The sequence below is a fragment of the Tinamus guttatus genome, unplaced genomic scaffold (genome assembly GCF_059628265.1).
Source record: "Tinamus guttatus ecotype Peru unplaced genomic scaffold, ASM5962826v1 Tinamus_guttatus_pri_ptg000223l, whole genome shotgun sequence".
NCBI classification, from domain to species: Eukaryota; Metazoa; Chordata; class Aves; order Tinamiformes; family Tinamidae; genus Tinamus; species Tinamus guttatus.
In genome coordinates, this window is record NW_028288757.1 from 1,445,623 (window position 1) to 1,467,371 (window position 21,749).

The following is a 21,749-nucleotide window of genomic DNA, read 5'->3' on the forward strand; positions in this document are numbered from 1 at the left end:
TTGTGATGTTGTGTGGAATGTGCTCATGAAAACTGTGTATCTTCCTATTTTCTTACTCTCTGAATATTGGCTTGTGGCAGGAGGGAAGAGTTTAAGATTGTCTTTGTTTCCATAAGTAAGCTTAGTGTCTGCATGTTGCTAAAACAAGCACCAAAAGCAAGATGCCTCCTGTAAAATGCATTGAGCATATGCTTTGTATGAGCAAAAGCTATGAAGCAGGGAAAAGGTGCTGTTGTGGAAATCCTTGATAATAGAGATAGCTAAGCAGCCAGACAAATAGATGGAGTGGCATTCTTCCTTTAAAAGTAGTCTGAAAGTTAATATATGTGAAGATGACTTTGAATTCAGCATGCACTTTTGTAATGTGTTATATAAATTGCTTTTTCATTAAGAGCATGCCTGGTGATGGCTCAACTATTAGAAGACAGCTCATTCTGTGAAGAATTTATTCAACAGTGTCCAGCTGCTGTAGAAGTTCTTAATTTGGTAGCACAGGAGTGCAGCCCCGGTAGGTATTCAACACATCCTTGCATTTTACTGTCATATTCAGTGTTTCAGCTTTTAAAACTGCTTTGTTTTGTGCTCCAGCTGCCTAAGCTTATGATAGCACAATTCAATGTGGGTTGGCATAGCTCCAGCTGTTAATGTAAAGGCAGCTAATAGTCAGGCTAAATCTTTTAAAAATTAGGCATAAGGTTTAAACCAGAACATAACTATGCTATTACCACAGAAGATGGGAATAGATGTTTGGTGCTGTGCTTCCAAAATCTCTTCATTGGTCTTGCTTCTAGTGTAACCTGCTCTAGATTCTTTGATATGATTGTTTCCTATTTCTGATTTTTTTTTGGTGATTTATACAAGGCTTTCATATATTCCTTTTGTTAAGTTCTTGACTCCTTTCCCTTTTGTTTAAGGATAAGCAGTGGGCTGAGTAGAAGCCTTAGTTCAAGAGCAAGTTTAGGAACATGTCAGAGACTCTTGGGGAAGAAAATGACTGAAGCAAAGGATATTAGAGTAGGAATGAGATGGATTTCAGTTTGCTCTCCAGTGTGAAAGGGACCGTTTTCATTTTTGTCAGTAGATGTAAATTCTACCGTTTTGCTGGGTCATAAGCTTGCTGACTGAATGAACGTTTTTGGTTTGGTTTGTTGTTACAGGGGAGAGGCTCCTTGTTGTGGAAATGCAATGTGAAAGGTTACGAATGCTGTATCGTGACTGTGCTCGCCCTCCTCCTCCTCCACTCCAAGCAGACAGAAGACAGGTGAGCAAAGAAATAGTGCTGCATCTTCTGGCATACCACAAATGAAGCCAACTATTGAATTCTGAGGGCCTGCCTCTGGTGTGGGAGCCAACTGGTTGGTTTTTATTTAAACATTTAAATTTGTGGTGATTTCACGTCATAGGATGTGATTGGTGGTGATTGCAGTTATGGTAGTTGCATGTGCGATATTAAGGATGCATTTCATTAAAAGAGTGGATGGATTTTAATAGATAACTTCAGCTGTAACTGGTAAAATGCTCTGTTCCTGTTTACAGCCCAAAGAAATTACTTGGAGCCCATCACGAGTGTTTCCCCCGGTGCGAGCATGTATGTTTTCATCGCACCTCACAGCTGTGACCTTTTTGGCTGATCCTAGTGCAGGCGGGGGACTTCCTCGGGGCACATTTATCTATGCTACCTCCCCAGTTCCAGTGCAGGTAGGCACTCACAACAGTACAACAATCTGTGTGATACGATGTTTGATCATGCTTGAACAGAAGTAACGAATTTTTTTTTTGCTTGGCCTACATTTTGTTGTTTTTTGTTTCCACTGTTATTTTTAGGCACCATCATTTTACTGGGAAATTGAAATAGTCTCCTATGGAGATACAGATGACGACACTGGTCCGATAGTTTCATTTGGATTTGCCACGGAAGCAGAAAAACGGGATGGTGCTTGGACAAATCCAGTGGGCACTTGTCTTTTTCACAAGTACGTTGGAGACATACACACTAAAATTTATGGTCTTGCTCAGTATGTTTTTGTGCTCCTTAAGGAGGAATCTGAGAGCGCAGGCAGTGAATATACATCATAAATGAAAGGATAAAATGATGAAGTAGAATATCTCCTTATCAGAATGCAGGGAATTGAATTGCCATTGTTGGTATTGTAGTTAACTACCATACAAAAAGCAGGTATAATACTAATTTGCTTCAGTGCTGGTTTTAATTTTATTTTTCTAATATTACTTAGCAATGGGCGAGCAGTGCATTACAATGGGTCCAGCTTGCTGCAGTGGAAGAGTGTTAGACTGGATGTGACTCTGTCTCCAGGTATGTAAGGATACAGCTAATTTGCTTAACTGGAAAATTGGAAAATTTCTGAAATATAAGTGAAATAGGAGACAAGAAAACAGATAAATCTTTTTTTTTTTTTTTTCTTTTGATTATTATATTTCTTTATAGGGGATGTAGCTGGAATTGGCTGGGAAAGAACAGAAGGAACACCACCTCCTCCAGGACAGCCAGCTAAAGGCAGAGTTTATTTTACATATTGTGGGCAGCGACTTGGGCCGTATCTAGAAGATGTCTCTGGTGGCATGTGGCCAGTTGTCCACATTCAGAAAAAGGCAAGTTTTTAACAAAAATGCATTGGTTGGTGTATGTTCTTTCACAAGCATTTAAAATGTTATGTGGAAAGTATTGAACTTATTTTGCCTTGTATGTAAACAGTAGGGTGATATAAGGTGAACATAAAACTGAATGCAGCAGAAAATATATTATAGCCAATAATGCTGGATAAACCATATGTTATGGAGATGCCATCAGCTTATCTCTTTGGCCAAGTTTTGAAATAAGAGCAAAGAAAAGGATCAAAACAAAACACAGTTTATCTTAATGCTTTATGTGTGTTTCATTTTAGAACACGAAAGTCCGTGCGAACTTCGGGTCTCGCCAGTTCGCCTATGCTGAAGGACAAGCTCACAGGAATGCTGCTGACCTGTGCATTGACCTCGCTGAAGAAATAAGTGCCAACTTTGAAGCGTTGCCTTTTGCCATGGCTTCCGACAGCGACAACGATGCTGGCACGAGCATAGCTTCTGATCCCGGGACGCACGGCCCTCCTTGTCGAATCGCTGCTGTTGCCACAGCTCAACAACGTAAAGTGATGATTAATAACTCTCTTAAAAAGCTCTGTCAGGAAAAGGAGTAATCAATTAAATAAGATTTAAGTGTTCTGACTGAGGTTCTTATATACTGCCTGTTTAGCTAAAGTAGCTCAATAACCACTGATAAATATATGTTGATTTGATTTTTATGTAGGGAGTTATAAAGATATGCTGTTTTGATTGTTGTTTATATGAATACACAAATTGTTCTCAGCTAATGTAACTGTAATGAGAAGTTATCTTATTAGGACTTTGAATATAATTAGATGTTATAACGGACTGAGTCAGCCAATTGGCTACACAGTATCAAAATGCATTACATTTCCACAAATTTGTTGGAGACCATGAAATGCACTATTAAGGATCTCGATGAATATTTTTTGATGACTTCTACTTTGTTATGATCTCATTATTTCGCTATTCTTGTTTGCAGAATATGACAGTGACACATCTTGCCACTATAAAATGGAACTCAGCTATGAGAACTTCATCACGTCAGGTCCTGATCCTCATCCCCCTCCTATTGCAGATGATGAAAGTGATGATGATGACGATGATGATATTCCCCGGGTGAGGAACATGACAACTTCTACCTGCTATGACTTGTTGTTTAGATGTGGATCTTGTAGTTGAAAATTTTAAGTTTTGATACATAAGGCTTTTCCTTCTTTGTTGAAGAATATACAGTTGTCACTAACTTTTCTCTTGGTGTTCCAAATATCCTTTGCCTTTGTAGGAGGATCATTATGCTCTGTTGGTTAAAGCCTGGGAAACTAAAGTGTTCCCTACAATTAGAAGAAGATTCCGTAATGAGGCTGAGAGGAAGTCTGGGCTGGACCAGATTAAAGGAGCTTTGCAGTTAGGTATGACTGCCTTTATTTCTGTGCACCTTGTTTTATAATGTGGAGATAACATCTGCATTCATCTTCATATCTGCCTTACTGTATTCAGGGCTGGAAAATAGAAGATTTTTTTCATTTGCTCTTTTCTCAAGCATAGGGGATTTCAGGTCAGGCATAATAAGCCTGTTTTACTATGGGGAGATGGGGTTCTTCAATTTTCTGAGGAGGGTTCACTTTAGAAATGCACTTAAAAAGTCAGTAGCCTTTAAAAGTATTGCTAGAGTCTGCCAATCACTATCGCTCTGGAATGAGTAAGGTGTGCAAAGTGTGATATATACTGAGCAGCTGAGAATCTGATGCAGAAAATGTGCTAGAGGTTTGTGGCAATTGCAAAATCAAGGCTTTAATTTAACCAGCAGCCTGTTCTGTCTGTCAGGAATGGTCGATATAGCCCGACAAACAGTAGAATTCCTCTATGAGGAAAATGGTGGCATCCCAAGAGACCTCTACCTTCCTACCATTGAGGATATCAAAGATGAAGCAAATAAATTTACAATTGATAAAGTACGAAAAGGTAAGGTCGTTTTCATCTTTCTTTTCCAGAAAGGAAACTATAACAAAATACTGTTTATTTCTGCACGTACTGACAATATCATGTGGTAAAAACACACAGATCTTCAGGTGAAATATTATTTTGCTTTGAAAATGAATGTACTACATATGAAGTTATCTTGTCCCCCTTGCCCTTTTATAATATACATTATTTGTAAGCAGAAAAAAAGTTAAGGAGCTCTGTTGTTAGTGATCCACCATATAAATTGTTAGTTTGAGAAACTGATATGTTTTAGTAACTGTGGTGTTCCTTTCTCCTCAGGTCTCACAGTGGTGACACGCTCTCCTGACAGCAATAATGTGGCCAGTAATGCTGTTGGAACAGCTTTGCCTAAGTTTGCTATTCGTGGAATGCTGAAGACATTTGGTCTTCACGGTGTAGTTCTGGATGTTGATTCAGTAAGTAAAGCTGCATTTAGAGGACTTTTAATGCATCAGCCTCACACACTCACACATCTGTGAGCAGCTATGATAAAGTGTACTTGATTGCTTAGAAAGTTCATTTTGAGCTCTTCAAAAAAAATCTGTTACTGTTTATTGACAGTGCTGTTTTGTGTTATTCTAGGTCAATGAGTTGGTACAAGTAGAGACTTATCTTAGAAGTGAAGGAGTTTTGGTAAGATATTGGTATCCTATTGACATGTTAGAAAGGCCACCTGCTGGTTATAGGAGGACTGCAACTAACGGTTTGGTTACCCTGGATAATACAAATATCCAAATTCACAGGTAAAAAAAAAACATATAATAGACATTCTTATTACATGACTCAATAACACTTCCTATAGTGAAATTATCTACCATAACCTTATTCTCAGTAGAAGTAAACTTTTGAATTTTATTGTAGTTATTAGATTAAAACAAACCAATTAAGCCTTAACATTTTAATGAATAGTGTTTATTTCTGTGATGAAAGAACTTGGTTATGACTCTAGTTAAAAGTGAAGTGATCTGTCTGTATAAATACCAAAGTATTTAAACTTTCACAGAGCTGGATTGTCTGTGTACTACATTCAGTTACGTAGTGCTTCTCATAACATCTACTTTTTATCTGTGGGTTGTGTGTTGCTTGGTCTAGAAAAGTGAATTTCACTATTGAATATAGGACTTTGCACCTCATGAGACTGCATTTCGCACTCATGGGACTGAGATTTTAATGCGTAAGTTGTCAGTAGTAGAAAAGAAATCCTAATTTTAAGTGTGCTGAAAAATAATGCATGCTCTTTTTATGTTTGTTTTTGTTGTCTTTCTTTTCTAGAGAGCTTTTGCGCAGTGAAGCTGCACTGGCCAAACTGTACTGCCGCATGGCTCTCCTTAATATTTTTGCCCCCAAGTCTCCACACATGTTTACTCGTCTGTTCCATATTCCTGCCATCCGTGATATCACTCTGGAGCACCTGCAGTTGCTGTCCAACCAACTCCTGGCACCACCTCTTCCTGGTAAGCACTAATTTTTATGGCAGCTGCTTTTGACACACTAATTTTCTTGGGGGAAGAAAAAAAAAAAAAAAGATGAGCTTGGCCCTTACTGTTTGATTATGTAGTTGGAAGTGATATCCCTCAAAGTTTACTCCATGGACTTCAGATATGATATTACTTCAGTGATAGGGACTAAATGTATATTCTTGCTAATGATCTAGTTAAAGCTGAGAGTTCAGAAACCCTCCTAAGATTCCAGTGTGCTTGTGTTGTTTCGTCATTGGTTCTTTCTGTTTGTTTTTAAGAAAGAAAAAAGTATCCAGATGGGATACTTCTAAGGAATAGAGAATGCTTTATAATTCAAAACCAGGATACGAATACTAGATATGAGCTGAGTCTCATGGGTTTCAGAATTCAGCTCCTCTTCATTCTACAAAATGGTTTGTCCTTTTCCTGCTGGAATCACAGATCTCTTTAGAGAATGTATGTGCTGAATCATGGATCTTTGGCTATTTCAAATGAGTGATTAAAAAAGGGAAATTATTGTGACAAAGCTGTTCTGTATGCACAGATGTGTGGTGGCCAGGGCCTGAAGAGGAAGTAGAAAGCATCGACTTTGGGTTACTAACAACTGAAAGGCATTATTTACTCTGGGAAAGAGAGTTCTGTTCCCCTCTCCCATTACTTTGAAACTTGGCTAATTCTAACAGATGCTGCGTTTTATAAGATCCTCTTGCAGAGTACAGCACTACTTTGCATGGCTTTGAAAATACTTTTTAAGGCTTTTTTCCCACCTTTTTTTTCCTTTCCTTTAGTATAAAATATGTCTAATCCAAGTGCTGTTAATACATAGGGTTTTCAAACTGGGACTTTGGTGAATGCCCTCACTTAGCTTTAGCTAGTGCCTTTGTGCAATGCACTTTCTTGACTTCTACCATTAACTCCAGAAAGGAGCTGTCAGAGGCCGGGAACTTGTGACTACTTAGGGCCATCTGAAAACTATTGTGCTTGTACATGGGTAAAGCTTGAGGACGGATAAAGCTGCTTCTACCTCATTCCCTGTGTGCAGGATGGAGTGCTCCTGGTTGCTCATCCTTGTGAAGTGGGAATATGTCTGTCTTTGTCCACATGACAGAGCAAGGCAGCCGTGAACATTTACAGCTCCTGCATGTCTGGCAGCCCTCCCTAAGGGTTACGTTAAAGCAAGAGAAGAAAAAAAATGGAATTTATAGGACCTTCCCATCTGAAACCATCTGTGTCAGGGGTGCAGGTTTGGTCTGGGGAGGTTCCTTTGTACTGCTGGACTTTGGAAGGGTGAATGTGGAGGCTTGTAATCTAACAAGTGCTTTAAAACATCTCTCTCCAATGTTTGTTTCACTGGCTACATATTTTGAAGCAATTTCTCATATCTTGTCATATCTTACCTGTTATTACAGATGGAACAATCAGTTCCAGTTCTGTTCTTTTGGCCCAGTCCCTGCAACATTGCATCCATTCCCAGAACTGTGCTGCCACGGATCTTTTCTACCAGGGCAATTCACAGGCCATCAGAGAGTGGCTTACTGTTGCCATTACTCGGACACTGCATCAAGGAGAGGAGAGTCTGTTAGAACTCACTAAGCAAATATGCTCCTTTTTGCAGGTAAGATATTTAAACAGTATCATTATTTGTAATTCTATCCTGTATTTGTAAAAGAAGGGATGAAGAGGGGCATTGCTGGTGCTGCTTGAAGGCTTTCACTATGAAACTTTTTTTTATAGACTGCACCAGAACAGTTTCCTGGTGAAGAATTCCCAATTTCAGAATCTAAAGTCAATATGGATGTTAATTTTCCTGGGGCTGCATTTGTGATTGTGTCCTGTAAGGAAAGTCAGTCTGGATTTCGCAAAGAGTAAGTAATTGAGGGGCAAAGATGACACACGTGCTGCCTAGGCTGCTGAGCCTCTGTGGATCCTGTGGTTGTAGCTGCTCATTTTTCAGATTTTTCTCTTCTCAGAGGCTGTTTTCTAGGTGGAAGGGTAAATACTGCAGAATGTCTAAGTCGTGTCTTGCTATGTTTGGGTTAGGACTTCTAATAGTTAAGTCTAATAGTTAATGTCTTTTACTGTTTTCTAGTTCATCATTGTATAAAGCTCCTTGGGCTCGAGTGCTTGTCTACGGGCTGGGGCATAAAGTCAAGAGGAATGGCCAGTTAAACCTGATTGAAGCAGTGTGTTATCCTCGAGATGCCTCTCCAACCAACACAGGCCTAACACCTCCCCCAACAACCAACCAGTACCCTTCAGTGATCACCCCTACAGACAAAGTCCACATCAAACTAGGTAAAAATTAATTATAGGAAAAAAAACAGAAAAAAGAAAAAAAAAACTTTAAAATTGCTATCAAAAGTGAAGCAAGCAATACGGTTGTTTTTTAGGAGCTTCCAGTATTGTCCCCAGTCCTGCCTTCTCTTATCAGAGCCTTTTTGAACAAAGTACCCTAGCATAAACCAAGCAGATGGCTTCCAGCTTTATAAAAACCTGTCTGATTTTTGTTAGTTCTTTCAAATCCGTAAGGATCTGCATTTCTCCTTGGTGATTTGTCATCTATGAGCTCCACAAAGTAGTTTCTGGTGGTATTTCTGCTGTGTCCAAGTTGGTGCTACTGTTGATTGAGATGCTGTATTTCAGATGGAGATTAAATTTGTTCTTTGCTTGGGAGTGTAAGGTCCTTTAGCATATAGAGCTCCTCTATAGGAATATATAGGTCATCCCATCTTCTCAAGCAGAAGCAATTGTTAATTTTTCTCTCCTAATCTCCTGCCTAAGGGAGAAACAGTGTGCTTTATTTATAGCAGTGTGTGTGACTGAGCTGCAGTCTTAAAACTTTCCACTCGAGATCCTAAAGTTCTTTTTTTATTTTTTATTTTTAACAATATCTCTGTTTTCTGGAATACTGATTACAAAACCATTTCTTTGTAGTAGACTGCATGTGAAAGGCCTGTATGTTTCTAGGCTAAAAAATACTGTATAGGCTAAAGATTAGTTCTGTTTGAAATATTAGTTGTACATTAACAACACATATTGTATCAAGATATCATTACATATAAACTTTTCTGTTTTTTAGTGCTTAGTAGAGAAGCTTCTCATTTAACCTAAATTTAGCCTTAAAAAGATAAGATTTGATGCTACTTTTTTTTTAGTGATGGGTATTTTCTTTACCTTTTGTTTAGGAGTATCTCCTCCTCCTGGAGCCGTGTTGGTCTTGCATTCTCTTCCCCTGGAATTCCCACTGGCAATGGCATTCACAGAACAGCTACTGACTTGGAAGTTGGAGGATGGAGATGGAAAATCAGAAGATGAACTGGATACTATCCCTGCTTCAGTTCTCTTGCAAGTAGTGGAATTTTTAGGTGAGGATACAATATTTATTCAGACATGAGTACCAATAACATGGTACTGGTTAGCTGATTCAGGTGGAGGGTTGAAGAAAAAAAAAATGACAATAGCTACCTATATCTGAACTTCTTTGTAAAAACAAAATTTTCTTCAAATTCCAAAATGTTGCTATGCACTTCTTGGATAGTCTTCCTATTTGTCTTATTGTTGACATACACACACTGAAATTTTCTCTGTGCCTTTTTTTTTTTTTTTTCCTATTAAATATTGCTATTCCAATCATGTAATACAGCTACTGACAGTGAAACAATGCTGACTCCCCTGTCTCATAGGAAACTTTCTCTGGACAACTGACATGGCAGCATGTGTGAAGGAGCTGATATTTCATCTCTTGGCTGAGTTGCTTCGCAAAATTCACAGTCTGGAGCAGAAAAAAAGCCCTGCAGGATTGTCCTCTTCTATTGCCCTTCAGCTAAATCCTTGCCTAGCCATGCTCATGGCCCTGCAGTCAGAACTCCACAAGTTGTACGATGAAGAAACACAAAACTGGGTGTCTGGAAACGCTTGTGGTGGTTCTGGGGTTGGAGTGTCTGACCAAGGAAGATTCTCAACATACTTTCATGCACTGATGGAGGTCTGCCTTGCCGTAGCAGAAGTAACCCTACCTATCAATATGAGCGTGACAGCTAATGTGATGTCTTCAACAAGTGCCCCAAATCTTAGTGACTCCTCCTCCTCATCATCATCATCTCCGGGGCAGACACCGCAGAGTCCAAGCTTGCTGTCAAAGAGGAAAAAAGTCAAAATGAAGCGGGAAAAGACATCGTCGTCAGGTAAACGATCTTCGTCCAGAGCAGCCGAAACCGATGCTGCAATTCTCAGTATAGGAGGAAGCAAACCTGAGGATATGTTATGGTTTCATAGAGCGCTCACTCTACTTATAATTCTCAGACACCTGACTAAGAAGGATCCCCAAGGGCTGGGGGTGACCAACGATGCTGTGGCGGATGCGTGCCAAGCCCTCGTCGGTCCCACCGCGCACAGCCGCTTGCTCGTAATTTCTGGCATACCAACTCACCTGGAGGAAAACACGGTGAGGAGCGCCATCCGGAAGGCGTGCAACGCGCACGGTGGAGTCTTCAAAGACGAAATCTACATCCCTCTGCAGGAAGAGGATCCTAAAAAAGTCAAGGACAAAGCTGAAGGAGGGGAATGTAGAACTGAGCTGGAGAAACCAGTCGTGTCAAGCAGTGCAGACAGTTTGGATATCAGCAGCTCTAGCAGCGTCACCCCTGCTATGAGTGTTAGTGCTTCAGCATCTACAAGCCAGGCCTCCCTCTGCAGCTCGCAGGGAATATCTCGGACCGTTAGCGATATCTCCGTTGACCAATTTCAAGCTGGGCTGGAACTGGCCATTCCCCCAGGGTTGCTAGAACCACATGTTGTGTCCAGCCAGGAGAGTCTGGATCTTTCGCACTGCAGCACTGGGAGTCTGGGCAGCCTTGGCAGCCTCGGGGAGCCCCTTGACAACGTTGAGACGGCCTCTGTGTCTGATGTTGGGTCCATGTACACGGTCACGTCACTGGACAACCAGCCACTTCTGTCACGGCCAATCAAGGGCTTTGCAGTAGTGGAGGTAATAGCCTTCAGTCTTGGGGGGGATCCCTTTCTAGTGTATTGTGCTCTTTTAAAAATATATATGGTATTGTGATACGATTATTAAAGAAAAAGTGTATTCTATGTGTTTCCTCTTACATGACTGAGACCACAACCTGAATGACTGAGACTGAAGGGTACAGTTAGCACAGTGTAGCTCAGCACAGGTCATGGATGCAGAATAAACTGTGTATCAGTGCAAATGTGAAGCTAAGGAGACTAGGAATTCTCAGCTTGGAAAGGGTTGCTGAGGGATATAGAATTTTATTAATGTAATTTTCTTCAAAAATTTGCTATTGGTCAGTCCTGGAGATTAACTCTGGGATAGAAGGCCCTTCAGTTTGACTCATAAGACAATTCTTTTGTGCTCCTTGGCTTTATTTTCACATATTAAACCATATCCAGATTCCTCTACAATGTTGCTTTAGAAGAGAAGATAAATCATCTTCATACTTGGCTCCACATTTATTTTTAAAAGCATTTTAGGTAGTTGTCACTAGTGTCAGGTTCCTGTGCATAACACTCCCATTTTGTAACAAAATACTCCCATTTCTGCAAGCCTGTAAGTGTAGAGAAAGAGATTTCTGCATAGCCTGGGCTTGTATCAATTTCGCTTTTTGAAGGAAATGCCTTACTCGGATCAGAAGTGTTCAGCTGCTATTCTCAAACTATTAATTGATGTGAAGACAGCAGAGTTGAAATGAAGCCTGAAATGTGTACAGAAAGCTGTCAGCATCTTATACTGAAACCTGCTCCCAGTCTGTAGCTGCTCTGTTAATGATGCATGATAGTTATTCTCAGAATCAAAGGAAATTGCTGTTCCTGTTACCTGCCAATGTAGCTGAGGCTTCCAAGGTCTGGTTTAATTTAGATAGTTTCTAAATGGAGAATTGAAGCAAGGGCAGAGGGGTCACTAATAATAACAGCTTAGTGATCCAAAACTTTTGATTTTTCCTTATGTGATATTTCTAAGGGCTGTCTCCAGACCAAGACATGGAATAAATCATTGAAAGCTGAATGTGATTAACTCCAGGATGGTGGTTCTAGATGTTCTTAGAGAAAATGCATTTCTAGATTAAACCTGAGTTCTGATATCAAATGCTTAAGCTGGTAACAGTAGCTGAGATACAGTAATGATTACCTACATGGGCAGGGCAGAAAGTAGAAGACTCAGATTAGTACAAATAGAAGTTAGTTTGGTTTGTTAGAATTCCTCTTAACTAATTTCTGTTTCTGTGCAGATAAGATCAAGAGCTAAAATAGAGAAAATCCGAGCCAGTTTATTTAACAGCAGTGATCTCATTGGTTTATCAAGTCTGGATGGTGAAGATGAACTAATGGAAATGTCAACCGAAGAGATTTTAACTGTTTCTACTGTAAATCAGAGCTTATTTGACACACAAGGGAGCCCAGCACTAGAAGACTATTTCAATGATAAATCAATAAAAGGTAGGTTTTTCATATTGGCAAATACCTCACTTGCACTGTGTTTTTGGGTCACAATCTCATTGCTAACTGGTGTAAATTTAGTATGACTGAACGACTGATGGGTGATAATAAGCCAGGGAGTAATTTCAAAGCAAGGATCCTTCCCTTAGGTGGCAAGCAGATCTTCACAGCCTGAGCTTTGCTCAGCTGCCCCACAGTTAATCATACTGTAGAAAAAATAATGACTAAATTAGTGACAAATAAACTAGAGTACAGAACAGGCAGAGGTGCTGGTAGATTTTTTCTAAATGATTTTCTCTCTCAGAACAAGTGGTTTGTGATGTAGTATTTTAGCTGAATGGAAACTGTGTGGTTTGTTTGTCTGTTTTTTTTTTTTCTTTTCCCTTTTCAAGTTCTAAACGGTTATTGTGGTGTTTTGTACCCTCTTGTATTTTTTTATTAGGTGACAAATTGGTCCCAGGTGCTCGGGAAGTCCTCACAGAGATATTTAAAAGCTGTGTTCATTCTGAGCAAATGCTGAGCCTAACTCCAGCAAAACCTATTAAGGTTGCTGATATCTACCTTAGTAAAGAGCAGATAAATTCTCAGACTCCTGGAAACCTCCTTCATGTGTTCTTCACAAATGTCCGCCCTCCAAAGAAGGTGTTAGAGGACCAGCTTACTCAGGTAGTGCTTGGAAAAATGTGTTTTCAGAATCTCTTTGTTATAACCCGAAAACATTGGGTAATTGTTCCCTTTCTGCTGAAAGATTTTAAGGAAATATGGTGTGCCCAAGCCGAAATTTGACAAGAGCAAATACAACAAGGCAGGCAAGGAACAGCATCCAGTGAAAGTTGTGAGCACGAAGCGCCCAGTAACTAAACCACCAACCAAGGAAAAGTCTGTGCTCAATAGTGTCAGGTTAGTGTCTTGAGCCTCCTGGCAATTGTGAACCATCTGTTTTCTCTTCTTCGGGAATCTAGAATTTTTTTTTTCCCCCCCTGTATTTCCATGTACTGCTAGGAGGAGGGAAATCTGTAGTAGAGATCTAAAATAAATGCGACTTGGCCTAAAAATCCTCCAAGCAATGCCTTGTGTTTTGAACAGGCATTATATTTGCTCATGTAAGAAAACTCAGTTCTAACGTAAAAAACATTCTATCCTTTAGCCGAACAGCTTTAAGTGAGAAGAAACCTACTGTAAAGCCAAAATCTCCTGAGAAGAGCAAACCTGAAGATAAGGACCCTGAAAAGTCTCCCACAAAGAAACAAGAAGGTAGCAGTTTTTCTGTACTCTTATATCTTAAGTGTTCTTTCATGTCCCTGCTTAAGTGGTGTCGTGACAGCTTTGTTTTTATTTAGGCTGACATACAAGTTGCATAATGTTAAAATAACAATGAATCTTGTTAAAATGCGGCTTTTATTTGTACACATACTTGTGAATCTGGACTTGGTGATGTAGGTGATGGCAAACCATGCCCAGTAAGTCCATATTCATTCAGCAGTCATGCAACAGTGTACATAGGCCATGTGGATACACTGGGTAGAGAACTGACTTCCTAAGAGGTATGGATTCCACTTTTTTTTGCACAGTGGAGAATGAGATATCATGGGGGTGAACTAAGACTTTTTTTTTTTAATGGTGTTTCTCAACTTATATAGGGTAATTATTTATTAAATTACAAGAGGAAAATTTGGAGGAAAGAAAAGTTTCAGATGCCCCATAACTAGTCCATAACTAGTCCATCTCTGGGGAAGAGCCTGGGGTGGCTCCAGGATCTTGCTCTGGTATTTCCCTCTTCCATCCTCAGGAAGGGAGGATAAACATTAGTTTTAACTCTTACGTTCACTGTGGAAAGTACCACGTTAGTTCAGAAGCAGGGAAATTTACTCCAGCATTCAGCCACGTGTGGATCCTTGCTACCTGCTCAGGTGTATTGGTGAGGTATTCCTGAGGGTAGCCGAGGGGTCTGTAACAGGGAATAGGGGGGGAAAAGAAATGAGTGCCATTTACTCAAGGCTGGATCGGTCTTGGACAGCACAATGTTTGGAAGGTGTTTGAGAAATGGCCTGTTGTGGGGAGGGCAAAGCTGGCAGGCAGCATCCTGTACACCAGCCGTTGTCCTCCGGGATGTGCAGCTGTTATGGGCAGTTATTAACTATTTGTATTTGATGGTTGCATTTCTGCTGCCAGTTCCCGAGGAGAAGTATTTGACACTGGATGGATTTCACAGATTTGTGGTCGACCGATCTAAGCAGGATATCCGTAGTGTGTGGAGAGCTATTTTATCCTGTGGATACGATCTGCATTTTGAAAGGTAAATTTTGCAATTTTTTTTTTTTTTATGATAAGGATTGATTGTACTTAGTTTGAGCCTGGATTTTCCTACCATGTAGCTTTAACTAGTGTGTTAATAACACATACACCTTTATCCATTGCTGCAAGACATGCAGATGATATTGTTGAACAATTTCTTAAAATGTCCCTTAAAAGAGATGCTCTGCCATCAGAAAGAGGTTCCTGGCTTTCCTGTACACAGCATAGTAAGGAAATCATAAGCCAAATTATCAGGGAAATCAAAAGCTACATTGTCAGAGCCCAGTGTTTCATCTTGTCCTTGATAATTCCAAACTGTGTAAATTGGTCCGATAGACCCACAGTTTTCCTCTGGCACTCTGGTTTCTTACCACATCACATATCTATTCTCTTTTGTGCACTGGATATTTAAGCTGGCAGCAGTTTTACTGGATCAGTAATGATGGAGAAGAGGGAACTGTTACTTCCTTATTAATACTGTACAGGAAAAAAGAGCCTTAAATGAAGTCCCTTTTCAACTTCCTTTGTCAAGACACAGCTAATTACTGCATTCTCCTTCTATCTGCTTCAGAGCTTAAAGAGAGCTTAGTGCAATAAGTAAGCTTAATATGCAGCTCCTTTTTAATTCATATTTAATAACAGTGAGGCAAGGTCATAAATCACTACTTTCTCTCAAAATGGAATTATAGTAATGTCTACCCTGAAGTAGCTCTGTTTTGAGGAATGGGGGAGAGAAACAGAAGCAGCCATCTGGTGCTGTGCTTAATACGTTTGTAGTAAGCAACAGTATTTTTGCATTTCAACAGTTCCAATGCCTTTACCTTGCAGGTGTGCCTGTATTGATGCAAGACATGCCCAAAAAGCATCCCGAAAGTGGACACTGGAAATGGATGTGGCCCTTGTTCAGTATATTAACAGACTTTGTCGTCACCTTGCAATTACACCAGCCCGACTGCATCCCCATGAAGTTTATTTGGATCCAGCTGATGCAGCAGATCCCAGAATTGCCTGTCTCTTGCGTATGTATAGATTATGAGGGTTAGAATTGTTCATACTTTGTGTTCTTCTAGGCTTTTGGGTATTTGCTTGTGGATTTGTTGCGAAAGGCATCTGAAAAGCCCTGTAAAGGGAAGGTTCTAGGGAAATCCAGGCTCCCATCATCATGCATAGGAGATCAGTTGCCTCAGATGTGTTCAGAGAGCTACTTCAAACTGGAGAAGTGACTGAATGCAGGGATATGTCTGACCCCTGCTTTAGTGCTTGTGCCAAGGACTCTAGTTTTGCAGCCCCGTTTATTCAGGAACCAGGGTATGGAGTCTGCTCCCGAGGGTCCTCATTGGCATGGCTTGTGGTGGGAGCAGAGCTTGCTCTTTTATTCTCAGGCACAGATAAAGGAAGGAGAAGTGATTTAAAGTGTAATAGTGAGAGCATTAGGTTCTTTAGTTGTCTTTTTTTAGTCTTTTTCTCCCCTCTCTCTACCCTAATGAGCCTTGCATCCTTGTTTGCATAGAGGATTTCTCTTCAACCAAGGAGCTGGGTAGCAGTCCCACGTGGGCTGGCTGCCATCCAGGTAGTTGGGATATTCTTTTGGAGAGGAAAATGGGAGCCTGGGCGGGCAGAGGGGAACGCTGAGTCCAGGACTTGTGTCTCCTCGGGGCTGCGTGGGCCCTGCAGCGCCTCTGGCAACGTTATTGCAAATGCACTGCAGCTGCTCTGGCTTCTCTGGGCACGTCTTCTGGATCAGACTGGAGCAGGGAGGTGCCTTGCTGAGTTCAGCTTGAGGGGAAAGAGGCTGCTTTTCAGCTTTAGAACTAGGCAGGCTTTAGACACCCGACTCCTGCGTAAGCACTGCGTTCCTTTGGGAGTCTCTCAGGAGAAATGCAAGTCTAGTGCTGATGATCTCCAAACACCTGGAGACTGAAGTCCCCCAAGACAAATAATGGGTGACGAGCATCTGCTTCAGCAGGAATTCAGTGTCTAGGACTCCTGGACTGAGTCTGTTGGGAAGATGGATTTAGTGTGTTTAGGGACTTTCCTCATCTCTCTGACTGAGCTTTCCCCACCTCAGACGTTCCTGTAGAAAGCCTGCGCCTGCGGTTTGCCCTGCTGCAGTCCCTCAACACCACGTTAGAGACGTTCTTCTTGCCGCTGGTGGAGCTTCGGCAGACCGAGATGTACACGAGCAGCATTGCAGCCTTGCTGCAGGAGGCCAAAGGTGGGTTTCCAGGGAGCCCTGCGCTCGCTGCCCAAAGGGTCCCATACGCACCACGCTGAGATGAGTGTGTTTGGAGGCACTTTTAATGCATGACAGAAATGAGAACATTGGGGAGAGAAAAAGCTGGACAGCGGCTGGTTTCACTCTGCTAGCAGAGGGTCATGGACTTGCTGTCAGCCAGCACAAGATCCATCTAAGATGACAGCAGAAAAATGTCATGACCTCAAGAGCACTTCTCAATGGTCCTGACTTAAGAGAGCAGCAGTGTGACATATTTCATCTAACCTTGAACTGTTGTGTTTTTTAGTGGAGCTGCTAGGAAATATTTGTATAAAACACTGATGAACACAATCCTCACATTAATTTAGTGCACTTTTTTTCAAGTGAAAATTAATAGCAAATGTGTTTACAAAAAAAAAAAAGCTAAAGATATGGATTAGCTAATGAAAACGAAATATTATTCAACTGTTGTCCATTAAAGAATTTCAGAAAACAAGATTGTAGAAGGATAGATTAACTGTTCTCAAATATGTGCTTTTTTTTTATTTAGGTTTAATCTTCTATGACACAAAAGTAACCGTAATGAACAGAGTGCTGAATGCCACCGTCCAAAGAACTGCAGATCATGCAGCCCCAGAAATCACCCTGGATCCTCTGGAAATAGTTGGAGGTATGGAAAAGATTTCTTCTCTCTCAAATTCCATTTTAATTTGTTGTAAAACACGTCAAATCAGTCTTAAGCTCAGATGCTTATAAGGCAAAATACTAAATAAAAAGTTTTATTTGAATTTCGTTTTTTAATTTTTGTTTTTAAATAGGAGAGATCCGCTCTTCAGAAAATTCTTACTTCTGCCAGGCAGCGAGGCAGCTGGCCTGCGTGCCCTCCTCTCAGCTCTGCGTTAAACTTGCCAGCGGAGGAGACCCCACGTACGCCTTCAACATCCGTTTCACGGGAGAGGAGGTTCATGGAACGAGTAAGTCCCTGTTACAGAGTCATGGTGTGGGTGACATAGCATTTAGTAAGGAAATGTGCTCAGGGTTTTTGGGTCCAAACATAGTAATGCCAGACTTGAAAGTATTTTCAAGTACTTGCAGTAAGGAGGTAGGTAGTGCTACTGTGGTATATAATGTTCAAGTGATGTGAAATTGTCTAGCCAATAGAGTATTAGATATCTAGGATATCTAATATAGGAAACTTTACCAAATGGAGTTGTCAAAGAATATGCAAACTTTAAAGATAAAAGGTGACCGTGCCCAAGCGAATCAGTTTTGAGAACTGTCTTCAATGTGGCATCACAAGTATGAGCTGAATGCCTGGAAAGGTGTCTAGGCAAGCATAGAGCCAAAGAAGAAAATTAATCACAGTGATTTAAATCAGTGCAGTCTCCATGTACTGTTTGCAGGTCCTTATTGGAAATTCATGTGGAGGACAGAGTTACAGAAGGAAAGCCTAGAAACTTCTGAGGTTATTCACTAGTGTCATCTATCAGACCGTGTGGAGGAAAAGCTTTTAAGGGTGCACAAATTAGCTGAACAAAGGGCTATTTGTTGCATTCCCTCTCAGGGAATTCTTTCTTTGTAAGATTTGTGGCTGTTATTGACAATCCCTCCAAGCAGAGAAATGTTATGTCCTCAACTCGGACCTCTTTAATGAACCCTGATATATTGTCTCTTTGCTTTAGCTGTGGCAGTACTTTGTCTGCAGATCCACATTGTTATGAAGACAGCACCACTCTTCTTGTAATCAAGTTATGAATTCCACTTGCAGGCCAAATAGAGTAACAAATGTTTAGGCTAGTCTTACACGGACAGTGCTTAAACACAAAGCAGCATTTAAGAATTCAACAGGAGGCAATCAGAGGAGTATTTTTACATGTTATTAATGAACTTCTAAAATGTAGACTTGCACATGAATAGGTTGCTATGGTTTTCATTTTCCCGCTTTAATTTAATCATGTGTTTTTGCGGCAAGGGAGTTTACCTGTGCAGTGTAAGACTTGAGCAATGATTTCAAGCAGAAGAGCAAACTCTGGGTTAAAAGACCATGGTAACAAGCCTGGGAGGGCATTTCATTATTTTTCCCCTCTCTGTCAGGTGGATCTTTCCGTCACTTCCTTTGGCAAGTTTGTAAAGAGCTGCAGAGCTCCTTGCTCTCCCTCCTGCTGTTGTGCCCAAGCTCTGCAGTCAATAAGAATAAGGTATGATATCTCAGTACAAAAATTGAAATTTTTTTTTGTTTTGTTTTTTCTCTTAATTCTTTTCTTCCCTGGGTGCCTATCTGAACAGAATACATTCAGTTAATACAGAATGAAATTCCAGTCAGACAGCCCATGCTGACACATCTAGCCAGACAGATCTCATGTGCCAGACACATCTGAAAGTGATTGTTAATAAATCCCCCATTGCATTTGAAATGGTACTAAATGTACTTGAAGAAACAGCCAAGAAGCCTTGATTCTGCTCCATTTTGCAATTTTGACTCCTGGTCAAAGTTTACTGGTGTTACATCTGTTCTCTTGTCTGATTTTAAGATTGCTCATCCCAAATAAGCAGTCATATTCTGCTGCTCTTACTCCTTGAATGTTTACCACAGCCAGTTGCTTGTTTCCCTCGGCTTTAGGACAACTGCACAATAAATCTGGTGTTATACAGACACAGCGTACTTCAAAAATACCCAACAATGAAAAGATACCAGGCTAGTAACACAAATACAGAAAAAACTTGAGAAATGCTGGTGAACTGAGCTCGTAAAGGCAGGGTTCTCTCAAGGAGGCAGACTTTATGGCATTGTTTTTGCTTGTTCAAATCGGTATTTTCACAGCCAGGCGACTTTGGAATTTGTGCCTGCAACCAGCATATGAACCCATTGTAAAATACTGTTTTATGTGCTGTATGCTATTTATTTAGTAATTTATTTATTTGCTTTTAAGGGGAAGTACATTTTGACGCCGAGCCCCATCACCTACGCCGAGGAGCAGTTACTGCATTTCTTTGGGCAGCTCTTGGGTATTGCGATTAGAGCAGATGTTCCCCTCCCACTTGACCTCTTGCCTTCCTTCTGGAAGACCTTGGTAGGAGAGCCTCTAGATCCCGATGCTGATCTCCAGGAAGCTGACATCCTCACCTACAACTACGTCAAAAAATTTGAAAATGTAAGTTTGTTTTTTTTCCTCCTTTTCCTCAGTTTTCCCCCGTAAGCACATTGTTGCAGTGATCTGAAGCAGTTAGTTTGACTGCCTCCCTAAACGGTTGGCTTTATTGCTCAGCAGAGGTTTTTATTTATTTTATTTGAGCAGAGCCACAGAGTGTTTCGGCCAATCAAGGTGCTGGATTTTGCATCCCGATGGCTTGAAAAAGCAGCTCTGTCACGTTTGCTGTGAGACTTAGTGGTGCTTAAGGCTTCTGAAATGGTTAATGCAACTCTGTTGTACTAAACCAGGAGATAACTGACCAAAGCAGCAACTTCCCCCCTGTGTTCATGCTGTTAATGCATCGGGGCACTGATTCCAGTGCTAGATGAGGCGACTGGTGCACTGTTTTGATGCTTTCAATGAGCCACAAGAATGGGATACTCTGATGTGCCTGTCACTACGTGTCATTCTTGTGTTTTGTGACAGATTAATGATGAGACTGAACTGGAAGCCTTGTGTGCAGAAATTGCTTCTCAGCATCTAGCAACAGAGAGTCCTGACTGTCCTAACAAACCGTGCTGTAAATTTACCTACCTGACCATGACCGGGGAGGAAGTGGAGCTTTGTCCCCGAGGCAGGCACATTCCAGTGGCGTGAGTAACAACCTTCTTGGCAGGAACGTGTGCGAGATGGGAAAGAACCATCTCTGGAATAATTTTCCGAGCTCTCCAGAGATGCTTTCATAACAAACTGAAACCTGGCAAAATCTGGGGACAGCTTACATTTGTTGGCAGCACCTTGGAATCTCCAGCACTATTTATTGCCTTTTGTTCCCTAAGAAATGGCTTAGGAGCAGCGTGCTGGGCACTTCCTGGCCTAAGGAAACACCCCCAGCTGTGAGGCTTGTGAGATGGGAGTAACATGAGGAAGAGGGAGGAGGAATAAGCTGAAGAAAATGGAGCTGGGGTGGGAAGCACGAGGATGCAAATGGTTCAGCCCTTGGACCCGATCTCTGAAAAGTTGAAACTCTCTGGAGGAGCTCTCCTCTGTCATGCCCTTTGGTAGGCCACAACTGTAACTCTTAAAGGCTCCCTTTGCTTATCCTGAACGTTTTCCCTTCCAGATGGGAGAACAAGGATGTGTATGCAACAGCAATCCGTAGCTTGAGGATGCGGGAGCTGCAGACCCCGGAGTGCATGACCGCCGTGCGTGCCGGGCTCGGCTCCATCATCCCCCTGCAGCTCCTGACCACGCTGACGCCTCTCGAGATGGAGCTGAGGACATGTGGGCTGCCCTACATTAACCTGGAGTTCCTCAAGGTGTGAATTCCTGCAGCTGTTCTGCCTAAATTTATGGATCTGACAAGCAGACCCCAGGACCTTGCCACGGGGGAGGTCTTAGGGGAGAACCTTTAGCTTGATAGTCCTTACAGATAATCCTTATAATCCATGGCTGAATCCTTCAGCCATGATAGTCCTTGCAGAACATTGCTCTGTACTTGGACACACCTTTTACCTCCAAAATGTAATTGGGTTTATAAAAATAATGTGGCTTTTTCCAGAGAGCAATAATTACTTTTTTTAAACATCACGTTTCAAAACTGTT

General features: G+C 41.2%; 1 protein-coding gene across 1 annotated transcript in view; it reads left to right on the top strand.

Annotated features, from left to right (window-relative positions):
• HECTD4 (HECT domain E3 ubiquitin protein ligase 4) overlaps positions 1 to 21,749 on the top strand; it is a 61,043-nt gene that overhangs the window by 38,083 nt on the left and 1,211 nt on the right. Inside the window, 31 exon segments of the mRNA XM_088525080.1 lie at positions 393 to 508; positions 1,158 to 1,261; positions 1,537 to 1,698; positions 1,825 to 1,973; positions 2,235 to 2,314; positions 2,447 to 2,610; positions 2,904 to 3,141; positions 3,584 to 3,720; positions 3,887 to 4,013; positions 4,429 to 4,566; positions 4,867 to 5,003; positions 5,170 to 5,330; positions 5,860 to 6,041; positions 7,457 to 7,662; positions 7,782 to 7,912; positions 8,137 to 8,342; positions 9,233 to 9,412; positions 9,731 to 11,034; positions 12,296 to 12,503; positions 12,946 to 13,169; positions 13,252 to 13,403; positions 13,651 to 13,757; positions 14,676 to 14,799; positions 15,627 to 15,817; positions 16,867 to 17,013; positions 17,564 to 17,683; positions 17,832 to 17,987; positions 19,108 to 19,211; positions 19,944 to 20,165; positions 20,631 to 20,797; positions 21,268 to 21,463. Of these exon segments, the coding sequence (XP_088381206.1) occupies positions 393 to 508; positions 1,158 to 1,261; positions 1,537 to 1,698; positions 1,825 to 1,973; positions 2,235 to 2,314; positions 2,447 to 2,610; positions 2,904 to 3,141; positions 3,584 to 3,720; positions 3,887 to 4,013; positions 4,429 to 4,566; positions 4,867 to 5,003; positions 5,170 to 5,330; positions 5,860 to 6,041; positions 7,457 to 7,662; positions 7,782 to 7,912; positions 8,137 to 8,342; positions 9,233 to 9,412; positions 9,731 to 11,034; positions 12,296 to 12,503; positions 12,946 to 13,169; positions 13,252 to 13,403; positions 13,651 to 13,757; positions 14,676 to 14,799; positions 15,627 to 15,817; positions 16,867 to 17,013; positions 17,564 to 17,683; positions 17,832 to 17,987; positions 19,108 to 19,211; positions 19,944 to 20,165; positions 20,631 to 20,797; positions 21,268 to 21,463 (6,040 nt within the window).